The sequence below is a fragment of the Eptatretus burgeri genome, chromosome 2 (genome assembly GCF_056783735.1).
Source record: "Eptatretus burgeri isolate ZD-2024b chromosome 2, Ebu_testis_v1, whole genome shotgun sequence".
Lineage (NCBI taxonomy): Eukaryota > Metazoa > Chordata > Myxini > Myxiniformes > Myxinidae > Eptatretus > Eptatretus burgeri.
The window spans coordinates 36,408,664-36,434,787 of record NC_140962.1 but is presented as its reverse complement, the minus strand read 5'-3'; the positions used below and the strand labels follow the sequence as shown (position 1 = coordinate 36,434,787).

Here is a 26,124-nt window from a genome sequence, read left to right as displayed (position 1 = left end):
GTCCATGGCAGGCGGCTCCTCCCCTCTGGAGAAGGGGTGAATAATAGTTTGGCACGATCCGACAAAAGTAGTCGGAGTGGAGTTGGTTTTTGGTCGGTCGGATTGCCTGACCTTGTCTGCTGGCGCTCGCTGCTTCGTCCGCGCTCGCACTGGTTGGCGTCTGCCCTTCACCCTCCGTCCCGGGCACTCGGAGTGGCATTGTGGTTGTCGGGTCGAGAGAGGGGAGATTAGTCCCGTGTGCTCGATCGCATCTTCGGTCTGGTCTGCATCTGGCTGCTCTCCACGCATCCGAGGCGTCTCGTCCGGCGCAGTACGACAAGCGATCGGCCAACTCAACATGGGAGGTCACCTCGTCTTGCCTCCTCCGGATTCGGCTGCCCTGGTCCGTCCTTTGGCGACCGGAGCTCCGGGAAGGGGTGGACGTCCAGCCGCGCGCTCGCGGCCAGGTAGCCAGCCGGCCTGACTCCCAGCCGAACTATCGTCCTCGGCTGGAGAGCCGAATAAAGACCATTGAGGTCCATCTTCTTTTTGGTATTTGTGTGTGTGTCTGTGGGCCCATCTTCAAGTAGAATTGTTTAGGTGCCTTGTACATACTTGTATTGCTTAGTTGGTTTAACTCTGCTATTTGTGTGTTCCCTCCCCCCTATTGTAAATAAATATCCATTTTGTTGAATGTTTCAGCTCATCCTTGTCCTTTCCTTCATTGGTTTAGTACGGTGCATGTTGGGGGATTAAAAAGGCCATTGCTGCCGTAGTTGTGCATTTGGACCAACGGGACCTCGGTAACCATCCGCTCGGGTTACGCATGGGTCTAGCACGGCAACGGCTCGTCCCGTTCGAGCTCCGTCGAGGGTGTGAATTCCTCGGTAGCCCGCCACCTGGGTATCTCGGTATTTTGAAGTTTGGCAAATAACCCTGTCCCACGTGGTTGATTTATTGACGATTCACGGTCCTGTAAGGGACCCATACCTTTCGGAGTTTTCCGAAAGGTACGATCTAGATTCCGGGTGTTAGCTAAAGTCGACCCTACTGCTCCACCTAGCGGTCGTGGTCGCAGCCGATACCCGGCCCACAACAATATATCACAACATCTCCCCCTTTAATTACAAATCCAACCGGTCTGGATGTTTCGATACACAGGAGGACCTACACAAAGGAGTTGTTGCAGCTACAGATTTAGGTGACATGGGCAAACGCACCGGACTGGCAGCGGGTACAGCCACAGAAACTTCGGGCGGACCCGTATTACTGACAACTTCAGATGCAGGCTCGGAAACAACAGTTTCATTCTCAGACAACGGAACAATAACTGGATGAATCACAGAATTTGCATCATCCTCCAACTCAATATAACGCAGCTTGATCTGATCCACATGTTTCCTAACTGTATGCCCATCTTTCTGCTCGACACAAAAAACACCTGGCAGCCATTTCGCTCCAAGGCCATGGTTCAGTACATAAACTGGATCGTTTACAGCAAAGTCACACAATACAGCCATGTGATCATGACAGTATTTCCGACTCTGACGCTTGTTATCAACAGTTTCACCGATGTCAGGATGAACAAGAGAAAATGTGGTTTTGAGTTCTCACTTCAGAGGCAATTCGTCTGGAGGCACTCCAGTTACAGTACGTGATCTGGATCTGTAACCTAGCAACATGCGTGACAAACGTGTTTGATGCCAGCCTTGAGTAACACGCCTTATCCCTTGTTTGATAATCTGTACAGCACGTTCTGCCTGACCATTAGAAGTGGGTTTACAGGGTGTCCCAAAAAATATACAACTTTTTATCTGCAAAGAGGATGGTCATAACATATATTTTTAAAAAAGATATATGACTGAATAAAAAGCTGAAAGGTTGAAGTTTATTGTACCAATGTCAAAATTTAAATTTTGGGATAGAATCGTTGTTTTCTTTTTGACCACATGTTCGACGTAGGCTCCACGTTGTCCAATCACTGCCTGCAAACGTGTTGTCATGTTCTCCATCACTTTGGGAAACGTTTCCTGAGGAATGTTCTGAATTTCTCAGTGAATTTTTTCCTTCAGCTGATCAAGAGTCTGAGGCCTAGGGTTTCCATCGATCCTGTCCTTGAGATACCCCCTTGAGATACCTCCAAGATACCCATCCACGGATGGGGAGAATCGTCCCTCTCCTCGCTCAAACTCTCCTCCTCAAATTCCTCGCTCAAACAGAGATGGAAACTTATCCAGCACTTGAGCACAACTGGAAGCCTCCACTGTAGACAGCTTTTTGATCTCATGCCAGTTCAGCTTTATGCTCTCAAGCCAGTTCCGACCGAGTAATGTCGGGCATATGCCTGGTACAACCCACATCCGCAGTTCATAAGTCACACCATCATAAGGCACACTGACCTCTGTGCCGTTAATCACCAGAACAATTTCCTTGGTGTAGGTTCAAAGTTTGGCCTTCACTGGACTCAATTTGGGCTTCACAGCCTCACAGTTTGTCAGATGTCTCCAGGCTCATAATTGACTGACTCACCCCGTGTCCACTTCCATTGACACCTGCTTGCCATTCAGTTGAAGATAAATAGATATTGGTGCGGTGATGCCATGGATTGTATACATCTCATACCCTTCACCATGCAGTGCTGACTCATCAGCTCCAGCGACATGATCGCCATCAACCACATGATGAGTGCCAGTACTGTCACCACTGCTGGATTGGGGACACCTCTTTTGAAGATGCCCAATCTTGGGGACACCTCTTTTGAAGATGCCCAATCTTGCCACATCCGTTACATGTGTACCACTTGAAACGACACTGGTGAACCATATGACTTGCACCACAACGCCAACACACACAAGTTCTTGAGGCCTCTCACTACCGATGAAGCAGGTTTCAAACACATATAAACTGGCTTCGGTGTAGCCTTATACGAAGATTAAGCAATCTTATTTACAGTATCTGCACTTGAAGAGTTCTGGCTTTTCGACAAGATCTCCTTCAGGTTTTCAGCAGTTGGCATACACACCTGTGCAATCTTCACTGGTTTTCTTCGGTCAAGATCATCTTCTTGAGCAAGGAGTTTTTGGAAGATGACATCATGATTTACCCCAATCACAAAAAAGTGTCTCGGAGCATCTCATCAAGCACAGCACCAAACTAACACGGTTCTGCAAAACGGCGCAGATCAGTGACAAAACGGGAAATATCCTGATTTTCCTGGCGAGTGTGTGAATGAAACTTATACCTCGATATGATTAGACCAGCTTTCAGCTTGAAGTGTAGCTTGATGAGCTCAGAGTACTTCATTTGATTTGTCGGTCAGTCGCTGTGGTGACAGCAGGTTATTGATGAGTCCATTACACCTTCTGCCCCGCACAGTCAACAACACAGCACGATAACGGACGGCATCACCAGCGGCCGCCATGTTGGCCACGAAATACTGGTCCAACCTCTCGACAAAATTCGCCCAATCCTCCCCTTCGGAGTATTCATGGAGAATGCCAGCAGTCACCATCAAGACACGGATAGTTCTTTACATCGTCGCCACTTGTGATGTCGTGATGTACAAATAATAATCAGACCGACCACGATGCACTCAACTTCACGTAAGCTTTATTCACAACACTCAGCTCCATTGCTCGTCCCGTGTGTCACACATGCCCACACGGCACTCACGTCAAACCCGAGGAATGGCGATACATCACAGCCCAGTTGCGAGAAGCCTCAATAAGCACTATCCTGTGGATAAATCGCCTATCCGGGGGATAAAATTTATCAACTGGATTGGTTCAGTTGCTCAAAGCCAGGATAACTTTATCTGCTGAATAAATTATAATTTATAATTATTGAAACCCCTCTATCCCAGATACACCTTATCCATGGTTAGTGACACATATGTAAGTTTGTCCAATTCGAAATGGCAGACGGTCCAGCTTTGTTCGACATCTGTCAAACGTTGACAGGAAATTTCGCAAACGTGTTGATCCAATGCATGAATATTTGGAGTGTGAGTTCCACGACCGATATCGATTTAGTAAGGCAAGTTTTACCTTCATTCTTCATTTAATAAGTGACAGTTTGACACGTGCTATGAAATGGAGCTGTGCGATCTCACCAGTGATCCAACTTTACATTGCCCTTATATTTTTTGCCACGGATGCCTTTCTACAACTCGTCAGGGATTCCTTCAGAATTGATGTCTGCGACCAGCTGTGTGGTCCATAGAATGGCTGCAGTCATGTCACAAAGAACGAGAGACTTTATTGAATGGCAATGCCATGAGGACTGGGACGATATTCCTCAAGGCTTTTACCGGAGAACATTCCGGAATGTCATTGGGTGCATTAATTGCACTCACGTTCAGATTCAGGCCCCAACAGAGAATGAAGATGTCTTTGTCAACTGAGCACATTACCACAGCATCAAAGTTCAAGCAATCTGCGACCATACAGGTAAAGATTGCCATTCTACCTTGAAGTCGGCACCGACGTCAAAGTAAAGTGAATGAAGACCACAAAATGCATCTGTATTTCTGGACAATGTGGAGAGTTTTGATATTTATATGATTGTCGTATACATTAAAGGTGCAGTTACCATCAGTCAATTGTCTTGATAATGTACTAACCTGACTTTTCCAATGATAAAGTTATTTTCCATCCAAACAGAAAAGTTCACAAACGTGGTAGCAAAGTGGCCCGGCTCGAACCACGATAACCAGATCCTGAGTAATTCACTTATCGGAATCCATCTGGATAATCACCACGGTGGTTTCAGGGATGGTATTATACTAGGTGATAGCGGCCACCCCTGTAAGCCCTACTTGATGACACCCATACTTCACCCCAAGAGTGAAAAACAAGAGGTAAAATATATCTCACAAAACGACGAGAAGTACTATTGAATGGAATTTTGGGGTTCTGAAACGTTGATGTCATTGTCAATATGCTGAGATTCGATTGTCTCCGGCTCATACCTGCCATATCATGGCGTGTGCAGTCCTGCATAACATTGCCGTGATCAGTAAAGAACCCGAGTTCGCTGATGGCATTGACGACGATATTGAGGTGATGGTCCCAGCGTATCAGGGTACTGACACTGAGAGGGGATCATGGATTATATTGTGATGTTTGTGGGGTAGATGGAGGGATTTCAGAGGAAAGATAGGACCATAGAGAGTTGCTTGTCCCATGGACGTGAAGGAGACATCTCCATATAAACTAAGTAGGGAAACTGTGAGCTTGTGTTACTTGTCACCACACGGGGGTGGTGCAGTGCTCATGAGATGGGAATTAAGGATAATTTCCCCCAGAATGTAAATGCCCCCTGTGACCTATTCCTATGTTTTTGCATTTACAAGCCAGCCATGAAGGATTCGTGTTTTTATAACCACAACCACCATTATAACCGAGCTGCAAGACCAAGCAGGCAAGAAGCCTCACCTCCAAGGGTGACGGCAAGGAGAAGAAAAAGAGAGAGGCCGCATGAGTCAGAGGACACGGGGGTGGGGTGAAAGGAACGTGGCTGGGACAGAGGATCGGTCGTCCTGTGTGAATTTGCGGCGTGCCGAGCAAGATGCTGGCCATTAACTCTTGGCTGGTCGTGAGAGACAGACCTCGAGCCTTCGTGTGTCACGGAGGGGGGTGGTGGGATTAAATGCAAACTACAGTAACAAATGAATACATAATTATCCCTCACAATAGCCTGGTGTTGGTAGCCTGGTGTTGGCTTCGTGGTTAGGGTGGCGGCTTGGGATCCCAGTGTCCTGAGTTCAAGCCCCGTTGGCTGCTGAATTAACACCAGAGGGTTGACTCAGCCTGTCATCCTTCCGAGGTCGGCGAAATGAGTACCAGTGTACTGGTCCCGGTGTATTCCCCGGTTAGAATAGGTGTACCATATCCCTGTGTGTCATAAGAGGCGACCAGGGTTGGCATCAGGAAGTGCATCCGGCCATAAAACATTGCCTCAAGAAAAAAGCCCAATCCCTGCACAGCAGGGAAAAATGGCTGTAAAAACGGTCATTATATTATATTATACACTCACGGTAACAACTACGACTCATTTAGCAAACTTAATGGCCTCTCATTTTGTCGGCCACAGTGGGATGTAAACGAGACAGATTACAGAGAGTTGAAGCTGAACCTGCACCCCTAGTGGCCATTTCTTTTTCCGTGGGAGCTTCTATTTGGGTTCGCGCATCCTACACCATCAAAATCACATAGACACGGGCACGAACCACAATGCAACAAGGAGGCAACCACCGCTGCCACCATGTAACGAGCCAGACGAAGGTTTGAGGCCAACTCTTTAATGCTGTCCAACAACAACTCATAACAGGGTTTATGACACACAGCAAAACTCCCACTTCCCTTAGGAGAATAGTAGGGACACCAAAAGCTTTCACAGAAACGTTAGTGGGTAGTTTGTGGACGGACGGACAAACATCCAATGGATCATGTTTTATGATCGATAATTAATTAAATTCAAAAAATTTTTATTTCCTTCATAAACCACATAGTTTACACAATATATATGATAAACAGTTGTTATTCATTAAAAACTATAACAAAGTACAACAATACATCGAAGGGAGACAAATGAGATGTCTGTCCCGCTTATTGCTGCCCGTTGTTCCTTGACATAACAGAACTCGGCAGGAGTCTGAGCTGACTCGCATGCAGCAGAGACACTTCAAATTCAAGTTTCACTTTTTCCAAGCGTAGTTTTTCTTTCTCCATCGCAATCCTCTCCTTCTCCATCTGCAACTTCTCAGTCTCCACCACAAACTTTTCCTTTTCCAGGACAATCTTTTCTTTCTCCTCCAACAACTTTTCCTTCTGAGCTTTGAGAACACGCCATTGAAGGTCCCACACATTTTCCTGTGACACCTTTTTCCACTTTGGCCTGTATGACACTAAAAAAAACACACACACACAAAAAAACAATCGAGTTCAACGACCTCGTGGGTCATTTCTTGACCATCCATGCTCTGTGATAGCAGTACACAAGTTTCAAACATCCATGATAGGTGGTGATGTGTAATATTGTTGCGAATCTGGAAGCCATGAACACACAACAGCCAGAGTCCTTATACATCAGTTATATCGGTAAGTATGTGTTTTTAGTTAGGGTCCCGTCCCTAGTCGAATGGGAATCAAATGTACGTGCGCTGTGGAGTTATGTTGATATTCAGGGTTTTCTTTTACATTTTTACATCACTTACAACGACAACACCTTCGCTCCATCCTGACCCATAACGCTCGCGGTGGGCGGAGTTCAAGAAGGACTTGGCGTCTCTCTCGCCCAATCAGAGAGATGCGAGCGAGTTGGCTGTCGGTCGGCCAATGAGAGCCAATGCAGGACAATGTTACTCTTCCTGTTTGAGGGGCGGTCCGCCGTGACGCCCGTGACGCCCCCCCCCCCCCCCGGTTCAATCAGCGGACTTGGCGCCACTTTTGGCCAATCACGGGGGCGACGAGCGCATTTGCGCACCAAAACCGTCCAGTGAGGGAGAGCGGGTCGGAGGAGGCGGCTCCTCCCCTCTGGAGAAGGAGTGAATAATTGTTCGGCATGATCCAACTGGTAGAGAGTTGGTTTTGGTCTGCCGGATCGCCTGGCCTTGCCTGCTGGCGGTCGCTGCCTCGTCCGCACTGGTTGGCATCCGCCCTTCATCCTCCGTCCTGGGTACTTGGAGTGGCATCGTGGTTGCGGCTTCGAGTCCCGCCGGTCCCAGATCTCGAAGACCACACGAGGTGGACAGGTCAAAGATAGCTCTGGTTTCCAGCTCATCTTCCCTCGAGCTGGGAACTTTCAATAAAGATCCAACGGGGTCCATTTCTTTGGGTGTGTGTCTGTGTGTGGGCCTGTCTTGTCAAGTAGAATTGTTAAGTGCTTGTGCTTGTACATTATTTGCATTTCTTATAGACGCGATAACTCTGCTCGTGTGTGCTTCCCCCTCCCCGATTATTGTAAATAAATACCCCCCTTGTTAAATGTATCAGCTCGTTTCTGTGCTTCTTTCATTGGCTTGGCATGGTGCATGTTGGGAAATTGGGAAGCGGCAAATTGTGCATTCGGTCCGATGGGTCTTGGTAACCATCCGCTGGGGTTACGCACGGTTCGAGCACGATAACGGCTCGTTCCGCTCGAGGCCTGCCGAGTGTGTGAATTCCCCGGTAGCTTTGCCGCGTGGATACTTAGGTATATAGAAGTTGAAAATTAACCCTATTCCACGCAGCCAATTATTGGCGATTCACGGTCCTGAAAGGGACCCGTGCCTCCTCGGAGTTCTCCGAGAAGCATGATCTCGATTCCGGGTGTTCGGTGGAGCCGACTCTACTGCTCCACCTCGCAGTCGGGAAGCTTTCGGTTTTTTTTTTTTGGGGGGGGTGCAACAAAAGCTGCTGATGCTGTGCCCCTATAGCAGTACACTGGTGCTCATTTCGCTGACCTCAGGATGACAGGCCGAGTCAACCCCACCTGGTGTTAATTCAGCATCCAACTGGGCTCAAACTCAGGACCCTAAGATCCCACGCCAACCACCCTAACCACTAAGCCAACATGAGGCTTAGTTATGAAATACAACCACCTGAAATCCATCAATCGGTATGCTTAGTATTATTCCATGGACGACCTTGTGGCTTCGACTTGCTTCTACCCGAACATCACCTCCACGACGTGTTGTCTTCCAAATCTTACCAGAGGTTCTGTTGGCGGTCGTATCGTCGTAGCGATGATCTGTAATCGCTGCGGACACCGGCGGCTCAACCTCCCACGCTGCCGATGGCGATGCAGACACAGAAGTTGCTGCTCTTCGTGTGAAAGTGGAAACCTCATCAAATATTGGCGTCTCTACCTCTTCGTCCGTCCCCATGAAATTTGGGCCCTTCGTGAGCAGTTTGACAATCCTCCGTGAGGGGTCACCGATTGGTGGTGGTTGTGGTGTTGGTTGCGGTCCTCCTGCTCTCTTTGCTTCACGCCGCTGAGCTGAAAACTGAAACGTTCAAAGACAGAACGCAAACATCAGGTACATCAGGTACATCAGGCCTAGGTATACATTTCGCATTAATCATGACACGAGGTGCGTGGACATCTCAGAGTTCATGTCGCTCCAACATTTTTTCGGGTTCACCCGCCTCCTTGGGTTCGCGTTGGACTGGACGTGCCACCATTTTACCTTCACTTCTTCCACCGAGCGAGAGTCGCAGCAGTCGTCGACTTTGTTGACGGCAGCTGCGATCGACGACCACGCATCGCTTGTTCGCGTGTTTGAATATTTACTCCTATCGACCTCAATGTGATCTTCCGCCGCCAGAAACAGCATGTCCCGTTCGAACCTCGTAAAATTTACCTTCCTCTTTGCAGCTTGATTGCCTTTAGCCGCCATTACCGTTTTGCGTGCTGACGAGACGGTGCAATGCATTGTGGGATACAACACGTCAATCAAAACTTTGACCACGCCCTCATAATTCATTCATTCATTCATTCATTCTTTCCTTTCGTCGTTCCATGTAAGTGCTGCTGCATCAGGATAAAGAAGATAATTTTTAACACAGGATAAGCTCTTATGTTGGGGTTAAATAATCCGAGTTTCTTCAAAGCCAGAAACTGTTGTAAAACGCGTCCCCCTTTCACAGAGCATTCATGAATCATGATGAAGGAAATTACTTCGATGAGGTCGTAATCTTGTTGGTCTGTCGATGTTTTATTTGCATAGAAATATTTGAACACTGTATATCATCATATATCATGAATGGCGCTCCAATATTTCAACCGACATGCGTCATGACGTCATCACGCCGGAGAAGAAGCGTGTTGGAGTGTTGGGCTGTTGAATTGACACTCGGTGGGCAGCCTGTGGTCCTGAGCTTGGCAAAATGAGTACCAGGTGTTTAAAAAAAAATAATTTGTATACCTTGTCGAGGCTCGTGTGAGAGCTAAAACACAACGCACAGCAAGGGGGGGGGCATGAGACAAGAGGGGTGGGAGTGGGAAGGACAAAACAGTGGGGAACAGAGGGATGGGGCAGGGAACATGGGGTATACAAGATGGAACATTACAGGGACTTTGAGGAAGGAAAGCAGGGAATTTGAAGGAGGTGGTTTTGGGGTGGATTAACGGGGGTAGAAAAGATCGAGGATTTGGATGGGGGATGATAAGAGGTGGTGGTGAACAGCTGTTTTGAAGGGGTGTAGGGAAGAATGGGATTGAATAGAGTGAGGGAGTTTATTCCAAAGGCGGGGGAAAAAAAGAGGAATGAAAGAGTGAAGGTGAGCAGTGATTCGTGATTTTGGTAGTTTTCTGGTAATGGGGGGCCATTGCATCAACAGCACAGACATGCCCCCAGAAAACACTCCAGCCAATCAGCCACAAGCTGCATATGAACAGATTAAAATATAAATAGCACACTGAAATATTGCATATTTCATTCGATTGCATTTTGGGTCACATGACTTGCTACTTTTTTTTTTTTTGATCATTGTTTGATTCCAGTTAATTATGAATATGTAGTATTTTTCGGTTGTCTTTTGGTTTACATGTCACTGTAACCGAGTGCTCTGGAATATCAATCTCTCTCACAAACCACATCGTCAAATATATATATATATATTTATATATATATATATATATATATATATATATATATATATATATATATATATATATATATTTATATATATATCTCGCAAATACAACCCGTCACTTTGCTGTTTGGAATATTCAGGTGGGTGGGAGGGAGAGGGAGAAAGGAGGGGTTGGGGGTTGAATGGGAGTGGGAGCAAGCAACCCCCTTCTGGAAACACTACCAAAATCAAGAATCACTGCTCACCTTCACTCTTTCATTCCTCCTTTTTTTCCCACCTCTGGAACAAACTCCCACACTCTCTTCAATCCCACTCTTCCTTCCAAGTCTTTAAAACAGCTGTTCAACACCATCTCTTTTCTTCCCCCATCCAAAACCATGATCTTTTCTACCCCCGTTAATCCAGCCCAAACCCACCGCCTTCAAATTCCTTGCTTTCCTTCCTGAAAGTCCTTGTAGTGTCCATCTTGTTTACCCCGTGTACCCTGCCCCATCCCTCTCCCTTCCACAGATCTCCGAATACTTCTGTCCCCAACTGTTTTGCGCTTTCCTCTCTCGCCCCTCTTGTCTCCTGCTCCCTTTGTTATATGTTCTTTGTGGTAGCTCTTATATGAGCTTCAACAATGTGTAGAAAAAAATAGTTCCCAGACGACAAGTCCCAAGTCCGAGTCTCAAGTCAATTTTGTCAAGTTCGAGTCAAGTCGCAAGTCGCAAAATTTTGTGACTCGAATCTGAGTCGTCGACTTGAGTCCCCAACTCTGCCATTCGCTGGAGAAAGCGGTTACTCTCACCCAACAAAGGCTGGGCTACAAAAAAGCAACTTTACTTTCATCCCTAAAGCAGTTAACATGCCTTTGTAAACTTTCAGTTGATAAATCCAATCATCATATGAACGAATTCAAATTCACATTCTGACTTCCCTTTGTGAGTTAGCATCTTTCTTTGCAACAGAAAAGTTGTTTTTCATACAATTTTTTTGGTATATATTGTTTAACTCCTCTTTATTAACATCTTAAAACATTTGTCATATGAATCCATGACTTGGCAATTGTGATCAGACAGCAATAAACATGACCAGAATCATATGAATCATGTGAATCACAACAAATTGCATTCATTGTACCTTTTCTTTGTGCCTTTTTCATGAAGCTAATTGACACTTTTTTGTTCCTCATGCAGCCTTTGACAACTTTTCATGATGAGAGACCAGATATAACTTCAAAAGCTGAAACACTATCTCACGGACCACTCGAATCTGAGACGTCAGACATCATGGGGTCGCAAGGTTATTTTCTCAAAATCGAGTGGGGTATGCTTACACATTGTATAAGCAGACCCCACTTGATGTTTTTTTTTCATCACTCAAAATCATTTTGCTTTAGAAATTGCAGGAAATCGCGTTTTGATGGCTGTAGTTTGGCCTTGCATTGGCATTTTCTTAACTCACTACAGACACAGTACAATGTACTGACGAGTTAAAAAAAAATCTGGTATAATTCAACATTTGTGATGGTTTTAAGGAACTAAATCTTTACTTCACCAGTCTTGGTAACATTCCTATTAACACTATTTACAGGTCAAGTGAAGTAATTGGTTAATTGAGTGTTTTAAGATTAAGCAAAAGAAAACTATAAATATGGCTATTATTGTTTGTTTTAAGATTACCGTTGGGGTTTCGGATGTAATACTCACACACCCAATTTAATGTCTGTACTCTACAGTGTTAGTGTTGCCAAAGCAGCCTCATGAGAAGGAATACAAATACACTGGATGGTTTGCTCTTGCCTTTTCCAGCAGTAGTCGGGGCAGAAATTTGTAAATGTGCCAGGGTGTCACCACACTATGGCCTGCTCTTGTGAAAGACATGGTGGGATCTTTATTAACGTTTACCAGCGCATGCCAGTAGATGGGACACGCAGTTTGATCTCCATCAGTGGGATGGTGCACTCATTGATACAATCATCTGCCTTCCCAGCCTGAATATGAGTTTATATTCACGTCGTAGTGGAACCAGGACGAGATCGCTTAAAATCGAGAATCCTTCCACTGAGCTATGCTGTCACATATGTTTACAGCAAATGTGTAGTCCAGTGAGTTTTTTTCTTTTGTATACAAGGTCAAGGCTCATGGAAGAGCTAATACACTGAACGGATCAGGATGCAACAGCACAAAAGCAATGGCAGAAAGAGGGGGAAAATACCAAAAGTATGGTTGACAGACAAAATGGAGGGAGACTTGGACAAATAATTGCTGTGGGGAGGAATGAGGGGTCGGGAAGGGTGCATGTGATGGAGAAGATGGATATAGAAGCAAACTCTCAGGAATTAAAAACTGGAAACTTGGAAGGGGGTGAGCTTAGGGATTGGGGGGGGGGGGTATTGGGTGTAGAAAATATCATGGTTTTGGATTGGTGATGACCTGAGATTGTGGTGAACAGCTGACCATTCGCCAGGCAAATAACATGCTCATACCCATCTCCTTGAGATGTAGATCAACCTGCTACAACCATGAGGCACGTAGTCAGCCCATTGGCCTCCTGAACTCACGAGACTCCCACACTAAGAGAATCTGGTTAGCAGGATCAGCGTCAGGAAAACGAGCCACATGTCCATATAGCTGCAGCTGACACTCACGGACTATGCAGGTAACAAATCTCATTTGAGTCTCTCTCAGCAACCGCTCGTTGGACACAAAGTCCGATCAGCGATAGCCAAGGATTTCCAAAAATATCTGGAACCGAAGGAATTAAGTCTCCATCTCAGATCCCAAGACAGAGTCCAAGCCTTACATCCATAGAGCAAGACTGAAATCACCAAGGACCTGATGACTCAGACTTTCGTCCTCCTGCACAGGTACCGATAGCACCACACCCCATGATCCAGTGAATCCATGACTCCTCAGGCCTGACCAAGCCATCTGTTGACCTTTGCCGAACAGCCTGTAGAATCATGAATATTACTGCCAAGTTAAGTGAATTTCTCTGTGACCTCAACATCCTCACCACAAACAGGTACAGACAGGATAGCAGCCTCCAAGATGTCAATGAAAGCCTGGATGTTAGTTTTGACCCAATAAACCCATAATCCCAGCGGCTATGACTCCTCATTCAGTACCTCAAGGGCCCCCAAAAGGATATCCAGAGTCTCCTCAAAGATGACTGCATAGTCTGTGAAATCAAGGTCAGAGATATTCACATTAACAAACGATGCCCCGCAGCTTGATCACTCCGACATCCTCCCCAGAATCCAGTCCATACAAATGTTGAAAAGTGTGGGAGCCAATACACACCCCTGACGAACTCCAGTAACAACTGGAAATAAGTCGGGGATGATATCACCACATCTCACAGCACTCTCAGCACCAGAGTATAGTTCAGACATCAGATCGATCAGTTTTGTTGGCACCCCACGAAGACCAAGAATCCTCCAGAAGGCATCCTGATTCACCGAATTTAATGCTTTGCAGTGATCAATTTTGGCTGCAAGCAGCCCCTGCAAAACTCTTGTCTGCATTCGGTGAGGACCCAAAGGGCAAGGATATGGTCAATCGTTGACCTCTTTGATGTAAAGCCTGACTGCTCTGGGTACTGGTGCTCAAGTAGATGGTGGCGAACCCGATGAAGAATTATAGGAGCAAAGACCTTGCCCGGCATTGACAGCAGTGGCATCCCTCAGGAGTTGTTGCAGTCCTGGCAATCACCCTTCCCTTTCCAGAGAGGGCCAACAAGGTCCCTCTCCCAGTCAGTTGGGATGATACCTGTGTGCCAGGCAGAGCACAGAACTGCATGCAATGACATGACTACAGCATTTCCACCAGCAATGAGGAGTTCAGCATGGATGCCACAGATCCCAGCAGCTTTACCTCCATTTCAACCGGTTCACCGCAGCCTGTGCTTCTCCAAACGAAGAGGGATCACTGTTGATTGGAGGATCAGCAATAGGGATTGTAACACCCCTGACATCCAACTCAACAGTTGGTGGATCAGCCTGGTACAGTTGCTCAAAGTAATCGGCCCAGCGGGCCTTCACTTCGGACTCCTCTGTGAAGAGCTCTCCACCCTCCTCTGTAACTGCAGTACACCAAGGGACGGGCTTAGAGGAACGCATTGTGCGAATTCCCCTGCAAGCAGGATGATAATCGCTTGACCACAGGTGATGCTCTACCCCCTCACAGATTCCGTGCACATAGACCTCCTTGTCCACCCTCAGTGCATGTCCAGTTGTTTGCTTTAACTCCCTGAAGAGCTCAGCTTTGTTAATTCAGCCTGGCCCTGTGACTCTGGTCAATGGTATTAAGTGTTCCTTGAGAGACAAAAATTATTCTTCGCCCTACTTTGAGTTCAAAGACATCTACCAGCATCATCAACAATGGTGGTCTTGAAGGCACGCCACAACTCTTGAGGATTCTCAAAGCACACAGATACCCCAAATCCTCACTCAGCCTGTTCGCAAACTCCTCAGCTACCCTCTTTTCCTTGAGCTTGCCAACATCCAGCCTAGACTGGGATGGTGCCATTCTCCTGGATTTAAGCTGCAACTTCAGAGTTGCTACCACAAGCTTGTGGTCGGTATTGATGAACTGAGCACTTCGGTAGACCCCACAGTTCTGGATCATCCTCCAGCGACCACCAACGAGCATATGCTCAGTCTCCTTCTCCATACCACTAGGATTAGAATGCCAAGTCCAGCGATGAGACAGTGGGTGCTGAAACCATGAATCAGCCACCCTAAGTCCATGACTTCTTGCAAAGTCAAGGAACTTAGTGCTATTCAGGTTCACAATTCCAGACTCCTGGGTTCAACACATCGTCGACCGAGAATTAACAGGGTCCAACTACACTTTTTTTATAGTTTGAGAAAAATGAAATCAAAAATTCAAAGTGAAATTGCCACTATCTCATAACATTTTATTTTCATATCGTGTGCTACATAACAGGTACATATAAAGGTTACATAAAATAATCTTACTTAGTTTCCTCTGTTGCCCTTCTACATGGACTTCTTCTAAATTTGAATGAAATGTCAGATAGACCCTGTTAATTCTCGGTCGACGACATGTCTCATAACCATCCCTATCAGTTCCAGTTGATGCTTTGAAATCCCCCAAGACGAGAAGAGTATCTTGCCTGGGGCACCGATCAACCACAGACTCGAGCGTGGCGTAGAATGTGTCCTTCACGGTGAGATCACTCGCCTCAGTCGGAGTATATACAGAGACCAGGGAAACGACACCCAGGTTGTGATAAATCCTTAGTCTTCCTTCGGAGTGACACACTACCGCAATCTGACCCAGGAAGGATACTCTGTGGTTTTCCTCCTATCATCAAAGAGTGGCAGGCCTGAAGGCTTGGCTCCAATTCCATCATCCAGTGAGCTGCCCTGCAAAGGGCAGCTGCACAGGAGGTGCTCCCATGGAATGGGTTTTCAATTTTCGTTGCATTTTTCTTGTGTTTTGTGGAGTGAAGGGTTTTACGGTGGTCAGAGTGCAAATCCTGCCACCACCGTTCTTAATAAAAGTAACCCAACTGCAGGTGGACGTCCGCAGACACAGTTGGGCACTAGATATGGACAGCCGTTGGCTCACAAAGAGCTCCTCCGCCCTTCGACAGGTTTTGTTTTTAATCCTGTTGAGTGTCCATATCCATACACCCTCCTCATCAGGAAACCTGGTGGGGGAGACGGTTTAGTCATTGAAAACCCCACCATGAAACAGGTTAGTACAGGTTTACATGGTACCGGTTGCAAGTAAAAGATCTAATCTGGCCTGACCTGACAAATATGGAAGGGTTGCCCCCCAAAATATGTATTTGCATTCTTCTCTGAAACTACACACACAATTTCGATGAAACGTGACCACAAGATTCATCACCCAAGATGTACCAAAGCTTGTTCACGTCATTAAATAATTTGAGGTCTTTGGGGCTCTTGGGGGGAATTGCCTCCTAAAAGAGATATTTGCTTTCTTCTCAGAAACGACACACACAATTCTGATGAAACTTGACTATAACCTTCATCACCCGTGATGAACCAAAGATTGCTCACAGCATTAAAAAAAATTGGGGTCTAAAGGGGTCTGGGGGGTGGGGGGTTGCCCCCCAAACAGGTGTTGGCTTTCTTCTCAGAAACTGCACACACAATTCCAATGAAACTTGACCACAACCTTCACCACCTGTGATGTACCAAAGTTTGTTCACGGCAGTAAAAAAAATGCCATAGGTATTTACTTTTTATCTCCATCACATATTTTGTGGGTCATCCATACCTTCCAGTGGTTTGCTGGTGATCTTATCCAGCCATGACCAGTTGAGCACCCAGGGGTATTGCTCCACTGTTTTAATCATAATTTTGATGTTATAGATTACGTGGTGTGGCAGCAATGATGGAAAAATGATAAAAATTTGGACTTCTTTTTCTCTGAAACCATTCAATGAAAAAAATTGAAACTTGGCACTTGTAAAGTACTCCCCATTGGAAAAGGTGTTGTTAACAATGATGTCATCGGAGAAGTGGCATCCTGGTAAAAATTTGACACGTAGAACACTTTATCTGATCAGTATGAAAATTCTTGAGGGTCATCTCGGGATAAATTGGTCGACAGAATTAAATTGATGACGTTGTCGATCACAAAGTTTGGCAGCCATTATCGTATTGAACATAAAATCCTTTGAAAATCTTCTTCAGCCAGCTTACTATATCGATGCAAGACTCCACACACATGATCGACTCGCCTTGGAGAATATATGGTGTAAATTTTAACCTCAAAGGACACATGGTCTGGCAGCCATATTTGATTTAACCTTAAACCTTTAAATAACATCTCTCAAACTATCAACCAATCGACGTGAAACTTCACGTACATCATGGACCTTATTGGCATGGTGATTAAAGGATGTTCACAAAAAATACATCAATCACATGGTGTGGCAGCCATATTGGATTGAAGGAGATATTTTAAAGAATTATTTCTCTGAAACTGCTGTTGCCATCGATGCAAAATTTTGCAAATATCATCCAACACAATTGCTGCATCTCGTGTGAAAATTATGACATCATACGCCATGTGGTTCAGCAACTATATTGGATTGAAAATTAAAACCTTTAAAATATTTTTCTCCATGACAGCGTACTACATTGTTCTGAAACTTCATTCACATGATCTACTAGCCTTGGAGAATATAAGGTGTACATTTTAACGTCAAATGTCACATGGTCTGGCAGCCATTTTTTTTGAAGAATAAACCTTTAAAATTTTTCTTCTCCAGAGTGGCTTGACAGATTGAGGGGAAACTTCATACACATGTTCCACAAGCCTTGGTAATACCAGGATGTTCACAAAAAATTAATCGGTCACATTGTCTGGCAGATTGAATGAAAATCTTTAAAATATTATTTCTCTTGAACTGCTTCATCGCTCGACATGAAACTTCACAAGTATGATCTCGTATTCATGGGGAATATACCATATGTTTTAAATTTAAACATGATTGTTCGCATGGTCTGGCAGCCATAATTATTGAATTATTTTGAGTTTGGTTTTGTTTTTAATTAAATTTTTGAATAACATTCTGAAATCACTTTTATAAAGACGACGTCATGGGTTACATGTCTGACCAAAGCAGGGTTGTATCAAAGTGTGGCGTCTTGTTACCTGGCCATAACTGTTTGTGGTTATAAAATACGAACCTCTATTTTAATTTGAATTCTCCCACTTCCAGTTACATTTTATTTTATTTTTACTGACAAGTGTGTTTTTACAAGTTACAAGTTACAACTTGTAACTTTTTAAAGTTACAAGTGTGAAACGTGCTCATGATATAGCACCCCTTGGTATTGCTGCGACAGAACTGTTTTGTTTATTTTTAATTTTTGTTCGTCACAAATCAAACATAAAATTCTCTACCATCTCGGTTTTCTTGTATCCCATCAGCCAAGCTCATCAGTTGTAGTATGTAACGTTATAGAAATATGATTTGAACCTTTGTTTCCTCATTTATTATCTGATCAAACTCCTCCATGAGGCTTGTGTCAATGTGGAAAATTGATCTGGCTATTAAAATGATAGAGGAAAATATGTATCACATTATGATATTCACAATAGTTTTGTTTTTGTTCATTAATTTGCAAGGTTAATTTTATTTTGTTTCTTTTCCCTTCATATAAATTGGCCAAGATGGGGTTATACGAGGTGTGTTCAAAAAGTATCCAACCTTTATTTTTCGTGCGTAAACAAATGAAGCTCGGGAGGCGTGGTTTGGTGCACGTATGTAGGCGATCCTAATTCTTATGCGTGAATATTTTCCCGCCTGCAGAAGCTGTCAGTTGCCGACAGACCGCCGATGAGTGAGGAAGTGTAAGTGAGCGCCGTCGGATTTTCCTTTTTGACAAAATGGCGGAAAAACTTGAACAACGCCACTGCATCAAATTTTGTGTAAAGCTTGGCGATTCCCAAGTGGAAACAATCCGCAAGATTCAACAGGCCTTCGGGAACGAAGCAATGGGCACCACACAGATAAAAGAGTGGTACAACCGCTTCAAAGATGGTCGCACATCAGTGGAAAGTGAAGCACGTTCTGGTTGGCCCTCAACATCCCGAAATGAGATCGTCATTGACCAAGTGAGGACCCTGCTGATTCAGGATCGTCGAATCACGATCAGAGAACTTGCAGACGAGGCGGGCGTCAGCATTGGATCCGTTCATTCCATTGTGACTGAGGATTTGGGCTTAAGGAGAATCTCAGCGAAGTTCGTGCCAAAGCTGCTAACGATCGAGCAGAAGCAACTCCGTTTGGAGATCGCACAGAACATGCTGGAGACTGTGAACAGCGATCCCAACTTCTTCAACACAGTGATCATTGGCGATGAGACCTGGGTTTGTGGGTACGACCCAGAAACCAAGTTCCAGTCATCACAATGGAAGCATCCAACATCCCCGAGGCCAAAAAAGCAAGGAAGGTCCGCAGCAATGTCAAAGTCATGCTGACCGTCTTCTTTGACTCCAGTGGCGTGGTTCATCACGAGTACGCACCACACGGCACAAGCATCACCAAAGAGTACTACCAAGAGGTACTGCGTCGCCTTCGTGACGCTGTGCGACGCAAATGGCTGTGTGACGCAAAGCGGTCAAATGGAAGCTCCATCACGATAACGCACCCGCCCATTCTTCACATTTGATACAGAGTTTCCTGGCCAAACACAACACACCTGTGCTTCATCAGGCTCCCTACTCTCCCGACATGGCTCCGTGTGACTTCTGGCTTTTCCCCAAGCTGAAAATGCCCCTGAAAGGGACCAGATATCAGTCCAGAGAAGACATCATGCGGAATGCGATGGACCAGCTGCGCGCCATCCCAAAAGAGGTGTTCCAGCGCTGCTTCCGACAGTGGCAGAACCGTTGGGAGAAGTGTGTGGCAGCCCAAGGGGACTACTTTGAAGGAGATTCGTGTCAGTTTGTTGTATCTGGATACTAGTATTTTTTATGAGCAAAGGTCGGATACTTTTTGAACACACCTCGTATATTTGTCATGTGTGCAACAGGCGAAAGGGGATTGGGTCGATGTGTGCAAGGGGAAATGGGAGGGTGATTTGGACTTCATAGTCGTGTTGTCGGCGACTAAACCGTCTCCCCCACCAGGTTTCCTGGTGAAGAGGGCATATGGATATGGACATCTCGCAGGATTAAAAACAAAACCTGTCAAAGGGCGGAGGAGCTACTTGTGAGCCAAAGGCCATCCATACCTGCTCAACTGTGTCACTCTCTGAAAAGGGAAAGGTGATTGCAAAGACTGCAACAGCTACAGAGGGGTGACGCTGCTCTCAGTGCCAGGTATGGTCTTTGCTCGGATAATTTTTGATAGGGTTCGCCACCATCTGCTTGAGCATCAGCACCCAGAGCAGTCAGGCTTTACACCAAAGCGATCAATGATTGACCGTATTCTTACTCTTCGGGTCCTCAGCAAACACAGCCGAGAGTTTTAGTAGGGCTGCTTGCAGCCTATGTTGGTCTCTGCAAAGCATTCGATTCAGTAAATCGGGATGCTCTCTGGAGGATTCTTGGTTTTTGTGGGGTTCCACCAAAACTTAACAATGGTAGTGAGAGTGCTGTGAGGTGTGGTGGTTCCATCTCTGACTTATTTCTCGTTGTTACTGGAGTTTGTCAGGGGTGTCTACTGCTCCACACACTTTTCAGCACTTTTACGGACTGGATTCTGGGGAGGATATCTGAGAGACCAAACTGTGGTTCATCGTTTGGGAATGTTAAGATCTCTGACCTTGATTTCGCAGATGATGCAGTCATCTTTGCGGAGTCTTTGGGTATCCTTTCGGGGGCCCTCGGGGTGCTGAATGAGGAGTCAGAGCCACTGGGATTACGGGTTTCCTTGGTCAAAACTAAGATCCAGGCTTTCAATGGCATCTTGGATGCTGCTATCTTGTCTGTACCTGCTTGTGGCGAGGATGTTGAGGTCTTGGAGAGATTCACTTCCATTGGCAGTGGTATTCATGTCTCTGCTGGCTGTGAGCCAGAGGTCAATCAACATCTGGGTCGGGCTTGTGGAGTCATGGATTCACTGGATCATGGGGTGTGGTGCTGTCGGTACCTATGCAGAAGGGCGAAAGTCCGTGTCTTTAAGTCCTTGGTGCTTCCATTCCAGTCTTGCTCTCTGAATGTGAGATTTGTCCTCTGACCAAAGATTTGAGATGGAGACTTAACTCCTTCGGTACCAGGGCTCTTTGGTGAATCCTTGGCTATTGCTGGTCAGACTTTGTGTCCAATGAGCGGTTGCTGAGAGAGACTCAGATGAGATTTATTACCTGAATAATCCATGAGCATCAGCTGTGGCTCCATGGACATGTGGCTCGTTTTCCTCATGCTGATCCTGCTCACCTGATTCTCTCAGTGAGGGAACCTCGTGAGCGAAGGAGGCCAACAGGCCAACCACGTGCCTCGTGGTTGCTGCAGGTTGATCAGCATCTCAAGGAGATGGGGTGGGCCAGGCATCTGTCTGGGGGATGGCCAGATGGAGGCCTGTGGAATACTGGCGGAACGTGGACACAGCTATGCGCTGCTCCAGCACATGCTTCCATACTTGATCTGACATGACCTCGTGTTCATCTGTATGTTGTGTCATCCTCCAAACAGTGATGACTCTATCTACATAATCTCTCTCTCTCTCTCTCTCTCTCTCTCTCTCTCTCTCTCTCTCTCTCTCTCTCTCTCTCTCTCTCTCTCTCTCTCTCTCTCTCTCTCTCTCTCTCTCTCTCTACATGATGGATCAACTTTTAACTACTCATCCCAACTCTCTCTTCCTCATATGTGGCAATTTCACTTGTCACCATACAATTTGACTGGGTGATGGTACATATTTCACCAGCCTTGGCACTTCAGCAAAGGGCTTCTGTGGCTCCATGGGACTAACTCAATCTGTGAGCTTTCTTACCCAAATTCCTCCCATTGGCAAATCCTCATTTATTGACTTGGTGATGACAAACTTCCCTGCAAATACCGTATCTCCTGCTTTTTCTCTGCTACAATTGCTTGATCTGATCATCAAAAGATGCATAAACCATCTGCTTGTGAGATTCAATATCTCGCTGGTTATTCATTACAGCTGCCTCAATGCCGGTGAGTCTGGCAGGTCACTCAAGCAGGTTGGCAGGGACTACAAGTAGCCATCTCTCTTCCGGACTGGTCTCCTACATCTACTGCCCCTGATATTAACTCAGCTTGGGAATTCTTCTCCAGAAACCTGCTCTCTCTTATGCACAGATATATCAAATCTCATCTTCAGTTCTCCTACTCTTCCTCCCAGCCATGGCACACTGAATCCTGTTGTGAGGCAGTTGCTCTGAAACAGCTTGCCTTCTCTTATTGGAAAGGAAACCTAAATGAAGGCAATCTCAGATCATTCCACAAGGCCCACAACAAATGTATGTCCACGCTCAGGAGAGCCAGAAAACAACATCTGTCCTTTCAAACTTGTCTCTCTCCTCCAAAATCTGGTGGCACCTTGTCAATTCTGTCTCTGGGGTGTGTTCTCCTTACATCTCTTCCCTCTCTTTCAATGGCACCACAGCCGATTCCACTTGTGAGAAGGCCTAATGCCTCCATTCTATGTTTGCTTCCAAATATTTAGTCCCCAACTCTCTCTCTCTCTCTCTCTCTCTCTCTCTCTCTCTCTCTCTCTCTCTCTCTCTCTCTCTCTCTCTCTCTCTCTCTCTCTCTCTCTCTCTCTCTCTCTCTCTCTCTCTCTCTCTCTCTCTCTCTCTCTCTCTCTCTCTCTCTCACTCTGTATCCATCTTTACCTGTTTTACCCAACTGCACCAGAGAAGGTGGAAAAGTTTCTCACAACCGTTGACTCTGACTCTGTGACTGGACCGGACAACATCAGCTCACGTGTCCTAAAAACCTGCTCTGCTCTTCTTGCACATTCTCTCTCTGCAATTTTCACCCTGTCAATTGCCTGAGGTCATTTTCCATCTGCTTGTAAAGCTGCCAACATCATTTCGTTACATAAAAAGGTGCATAAACCAATCCCCTTAATGATAGACCCGTTAGCTTACCTGCAATCATCAGCAAGGTCATGGAATCCATCATCATAGTTGAAATTAAATCTTTCCTTTTCTCCAAGGGCATGATCTCAGATCGCCAATTCAGATTTGGACCAGGTCACTCACTTTACCTTGGACATGCTGCTTGTACTCTCTAAACAATGGCTGGAAGCCTTTAATGTCAGACATGAGGTCAGGGTAGTTTCTCCAGATATATATTGAGCTTTTGATACAGTCTGGCATTCCGCCTTACTCTCCAAACTCTTTGGCACCTATGGCATCCAAGACAATCTCCACACGTGGCTTCCTGACTTCCTCTACTCTCGAAGACAAGATGCGGCTCTCAACAGAATCCTCTCATCTCCTCTCCCAGTTAAGGCTAGAGTGCCCCATGGCAGTGTTCCCGGCCCAGTCCTGTTCCTTATCTCCAAAGATCTCTCTGACTCTCAGGAAAATCCCTTTGGGCTGGTGCCCCTCCCTCACACTTTGCCCAGCTTGATGCCATGGAAACCAAGGCCTTCAAGATCAATTGACTGTCCCATGATGAAGCTGCGTCTAAGGGCCTATCACTTTCTCATCTGTGGTCTCTCTGATTCTACCATCTCCTTTCTGGTTAGAATCCTTTGGCCATTCTGTGCTTTGCTCCCCCTCTCCCCTCCTTTGGTTTCTGCAGAGCACACATGGCCCACCATCAAACCCCATTCTTGTGCAACTTCCAAAATCCAAGAATCACTGCTCACCTCTACTCATTTGTTCCTTTTTTTTCCACCTGTTGAATCAACTTCCACGTTCTCTTCAATCTCATTCTTTCCTCCAGGTCTTCAAAAGAGCTGTTTACCACCATCTCAGATCATCCAGCATCCACAACCAGTCTTTTCTATCGCATTAACCCACCACGCCACACCTATAATCCCAGCTCCTTCCAAATTTCCAGTTTTTCCTTCCAGAGAGTTTGTGTCTGTATCCATCTTTTCCACCCCATCCATCCTCCCCTACCCCTCCCCTACCCTACCCCTTTGACTGTGAACAAGATATCTCAAAAAGTTGTGGACGGATTCGGACTAAATTTAGTGGACAGGTTGGGTGTGTGACGAGGCCAAAATTATTAGATTTTGGTGAAGATCCAGATCCGGATCGAGATACTAGAATTTATTCAGTGATTCAGTACCATTAACTGATAGGGTAAAAACGATATTCAGTAAACCCTCAAATATCACGGGGGTTAGGTTCCTGGGAAATGCCGTGATAGTTAAAACCACGATTTGGGAAACCAAGGGCCAATGGCAAAAGGGGGGTTCAGTTCTTGGACTCCAAGAAAATATCGAGGAAGATCAATAGCAGCCAGAAATAAACACATTACAATTGAAATAAACACGTGTATATCTAATATATATATATATATATATATATATATATATATATATATATATATATATATATATATATATATATATATAAAGCTGAGTTTGTGTCTGTGGGTCTGTCTGTCTTTGGGTGGGTCATAAGCGCTGCCCATTCTCCAGGCCATGCCCTCCAGCTGTCCAGAAATCACCACCATCCTTGTCTCTCGACGTAGCTCAGATTGTTTTAAAGGCCTCATATACAACTGAAGACTCAACAATGCTTCCTCTATCATTCGATGAAGATACCGTTTTGAGGAAAAAAAAGGAACATTGTGATGACAACTCAAACGAGGTAATCCATGTTTTATCAGCAGCGATAAAGGCAGCTGTCTTAATGCTAATATACACTGCCCAGTGAAGGTACGTTAATTATCATATTATGTAGAGGAAAGAAAATAGTGATATTCCATAAACAAAAGAAACTTTGTGCTACGTCAAACGCGGTTACTTTCTGTCTGCGAGACAGTGACATGTCTCTTACAATTCAATGTTTGCTAATCAGAATTTGCAATGACTGTTACAAGCAAAAAATATCCCGTGTTTTTCTTCCGTGTGAAGTCTGAAAAACAGAGTCCCTACACATGATGTCATCACACAGCGATGTCTGCAATAGCAGGAATGCACTCATAATTTGAGCCTTTTTATAACATACTAAAACTCATGGAAAAATGATATGATGGAGGATAGGATTATTTGCTGATTACTTTGAGAGGGAGAAGAAGAAGACTAGATAAACAAGAGTATGAAATATCATGCAAACATGGCAGTTTTGTGCGAGGTGTCTCACTGTCACCTAATCTAATATATACTGTAACGCAAAAGAAACTTACCACCTTTTAAACCTTCAAATATCAACAATAACACTGCGTGTAGTAAATGTGTTAACTTATTTGTGGACAATAGTGTCCTCACTGTCAGACAAAACGGTCACGGATGGTCACTTGAACCTTCAATGGTCACTTCATAGCACAGCTGCTGAACAGCCGTTTTGACTGTCAGTGATTAGCCAAGGGGTACGGGGTGATTATAATGAGCTACACGTGATGTCTTGATATTGGCTTTAAAAAGGCCAGTGCAAAATGGGCATTTCAATCAACATGCCACGATTGTCAAGGGATCAACGGCAGTGTGCCTTGGGCATACTGCAAGGCGGATTGAGCTACCATGAGGTGGCACGTCGCCTTGGCTGTTCACACCAGACGATATCGGCCCTGGTGGACAGAGACAGCCTCCACAACTCTGCAGATGACAGACCTCGATCAGGGAGGCCAAGAGTCACCACTGCAAGGCAAGACAGGCAGATGGTCCTAAGTCAGATGGCTTCAGACATTGAGGACTGAGTGGGACAGAATCCAGCAGCAATCCATCCAAAGACTGGTAGGCAGTATGCGCCGACGATGCACTGCCTGTATCCAAAACAATGGTGGCCACACACGCTATTGAAAGGGGACTGACATTGCACCCTGTGCTGTTCTGTACTGCAGAACAAACTTATGAGATGGTGTATCTTGGTCAAAAACTTGACATGTCATCAATAAAATGCCAATGTTTCAATTAGCAATTGTTGGTTTGTTTTATTTTGAACTGTTACAGTTTTATTACATTTCAAACAAGTAGTAAG

The 26,124-nt window shown here is 45.4% G+C and overlaps 2 protein-coding genes across 7 annotated transcripts in view; one reads left to right on the top strand and one right to left on the bottom strand.

Moving 5' to 3' along the window:
- The window catches only part of LOC147031809 (ankyrin repeat and MYND domain-containing protein 1-like), a 107,787-nt gene that overhangs the window by 5,734 nt on the left and 75,929 nt on the right, over positions 1 to 26,124 (top strand). For 5 of the 6 annotated variants that reach the window (XM_085867804.1, XM_085867790.1, XM_085867797.1 and 2 more), the window contains exon 5: positions 11,735 to 11,840. In XM_085867804.1, coding sequence (XP_085723930.1) covers positions 11,735 to 11,840 — 106 coding nt within the window. Of the gene's footprint in view, positions 1 to 11,734; positions 11,841 to 19,691; positions 20,378 to 26,124 lie in introns of those variants that run through there. The other variant, XM_085867831.1, reaches the window with a different exon arrangement.
- On the bottom strand, positions 6,265 to 9,379 carry LOC147031810 (uncharacterized). Its single transcript, XM_085867779.1, has 3 exons — positions 9,149 to 9,379; positions 8,671 to 8,965; positions 6,265 to 6,886 (listed from the first exon to the last, which is right to left on the bottom strand). The coding sequence occupies exons 1-3, from the start codon at positions 9,356 to 9,358 to the stop codon at positions 6,588 to 6,590; spliced, it is 804 nt and encodes a 267-aa protein (XP_085723905.1). The 5' UTR covers positions 9,359 to 9,379; the 3' UTR covers positions 6,265 to 6,587.

Excerpts from the sequence above, each read along its gene's own strand:
- LOC147031810 (XM_085867779.1), bottom strand. The coding sequence starts at position 9,358 with ATGGCGGCTAAAGGCAATCAAGCTGCAAAGAGGAAGGTAAATTTTACG. Across the intron at positions 8,966-9,148 it reads GCTCGGTGGAAGAAGTGAAG|TTTTCAGCTCAGCGGCGTGA; the intron begins GTAAAATGGTGG and ends TGAACGTTTCAG. Across the intron at positions 6,887-8,670 it reads GACCGCCAACAGAACCTCTG|TGTCATACAGGCCAAAGTGG; the intron begins GTAAGATTTGGA and ends TGTTTTTTTTAG.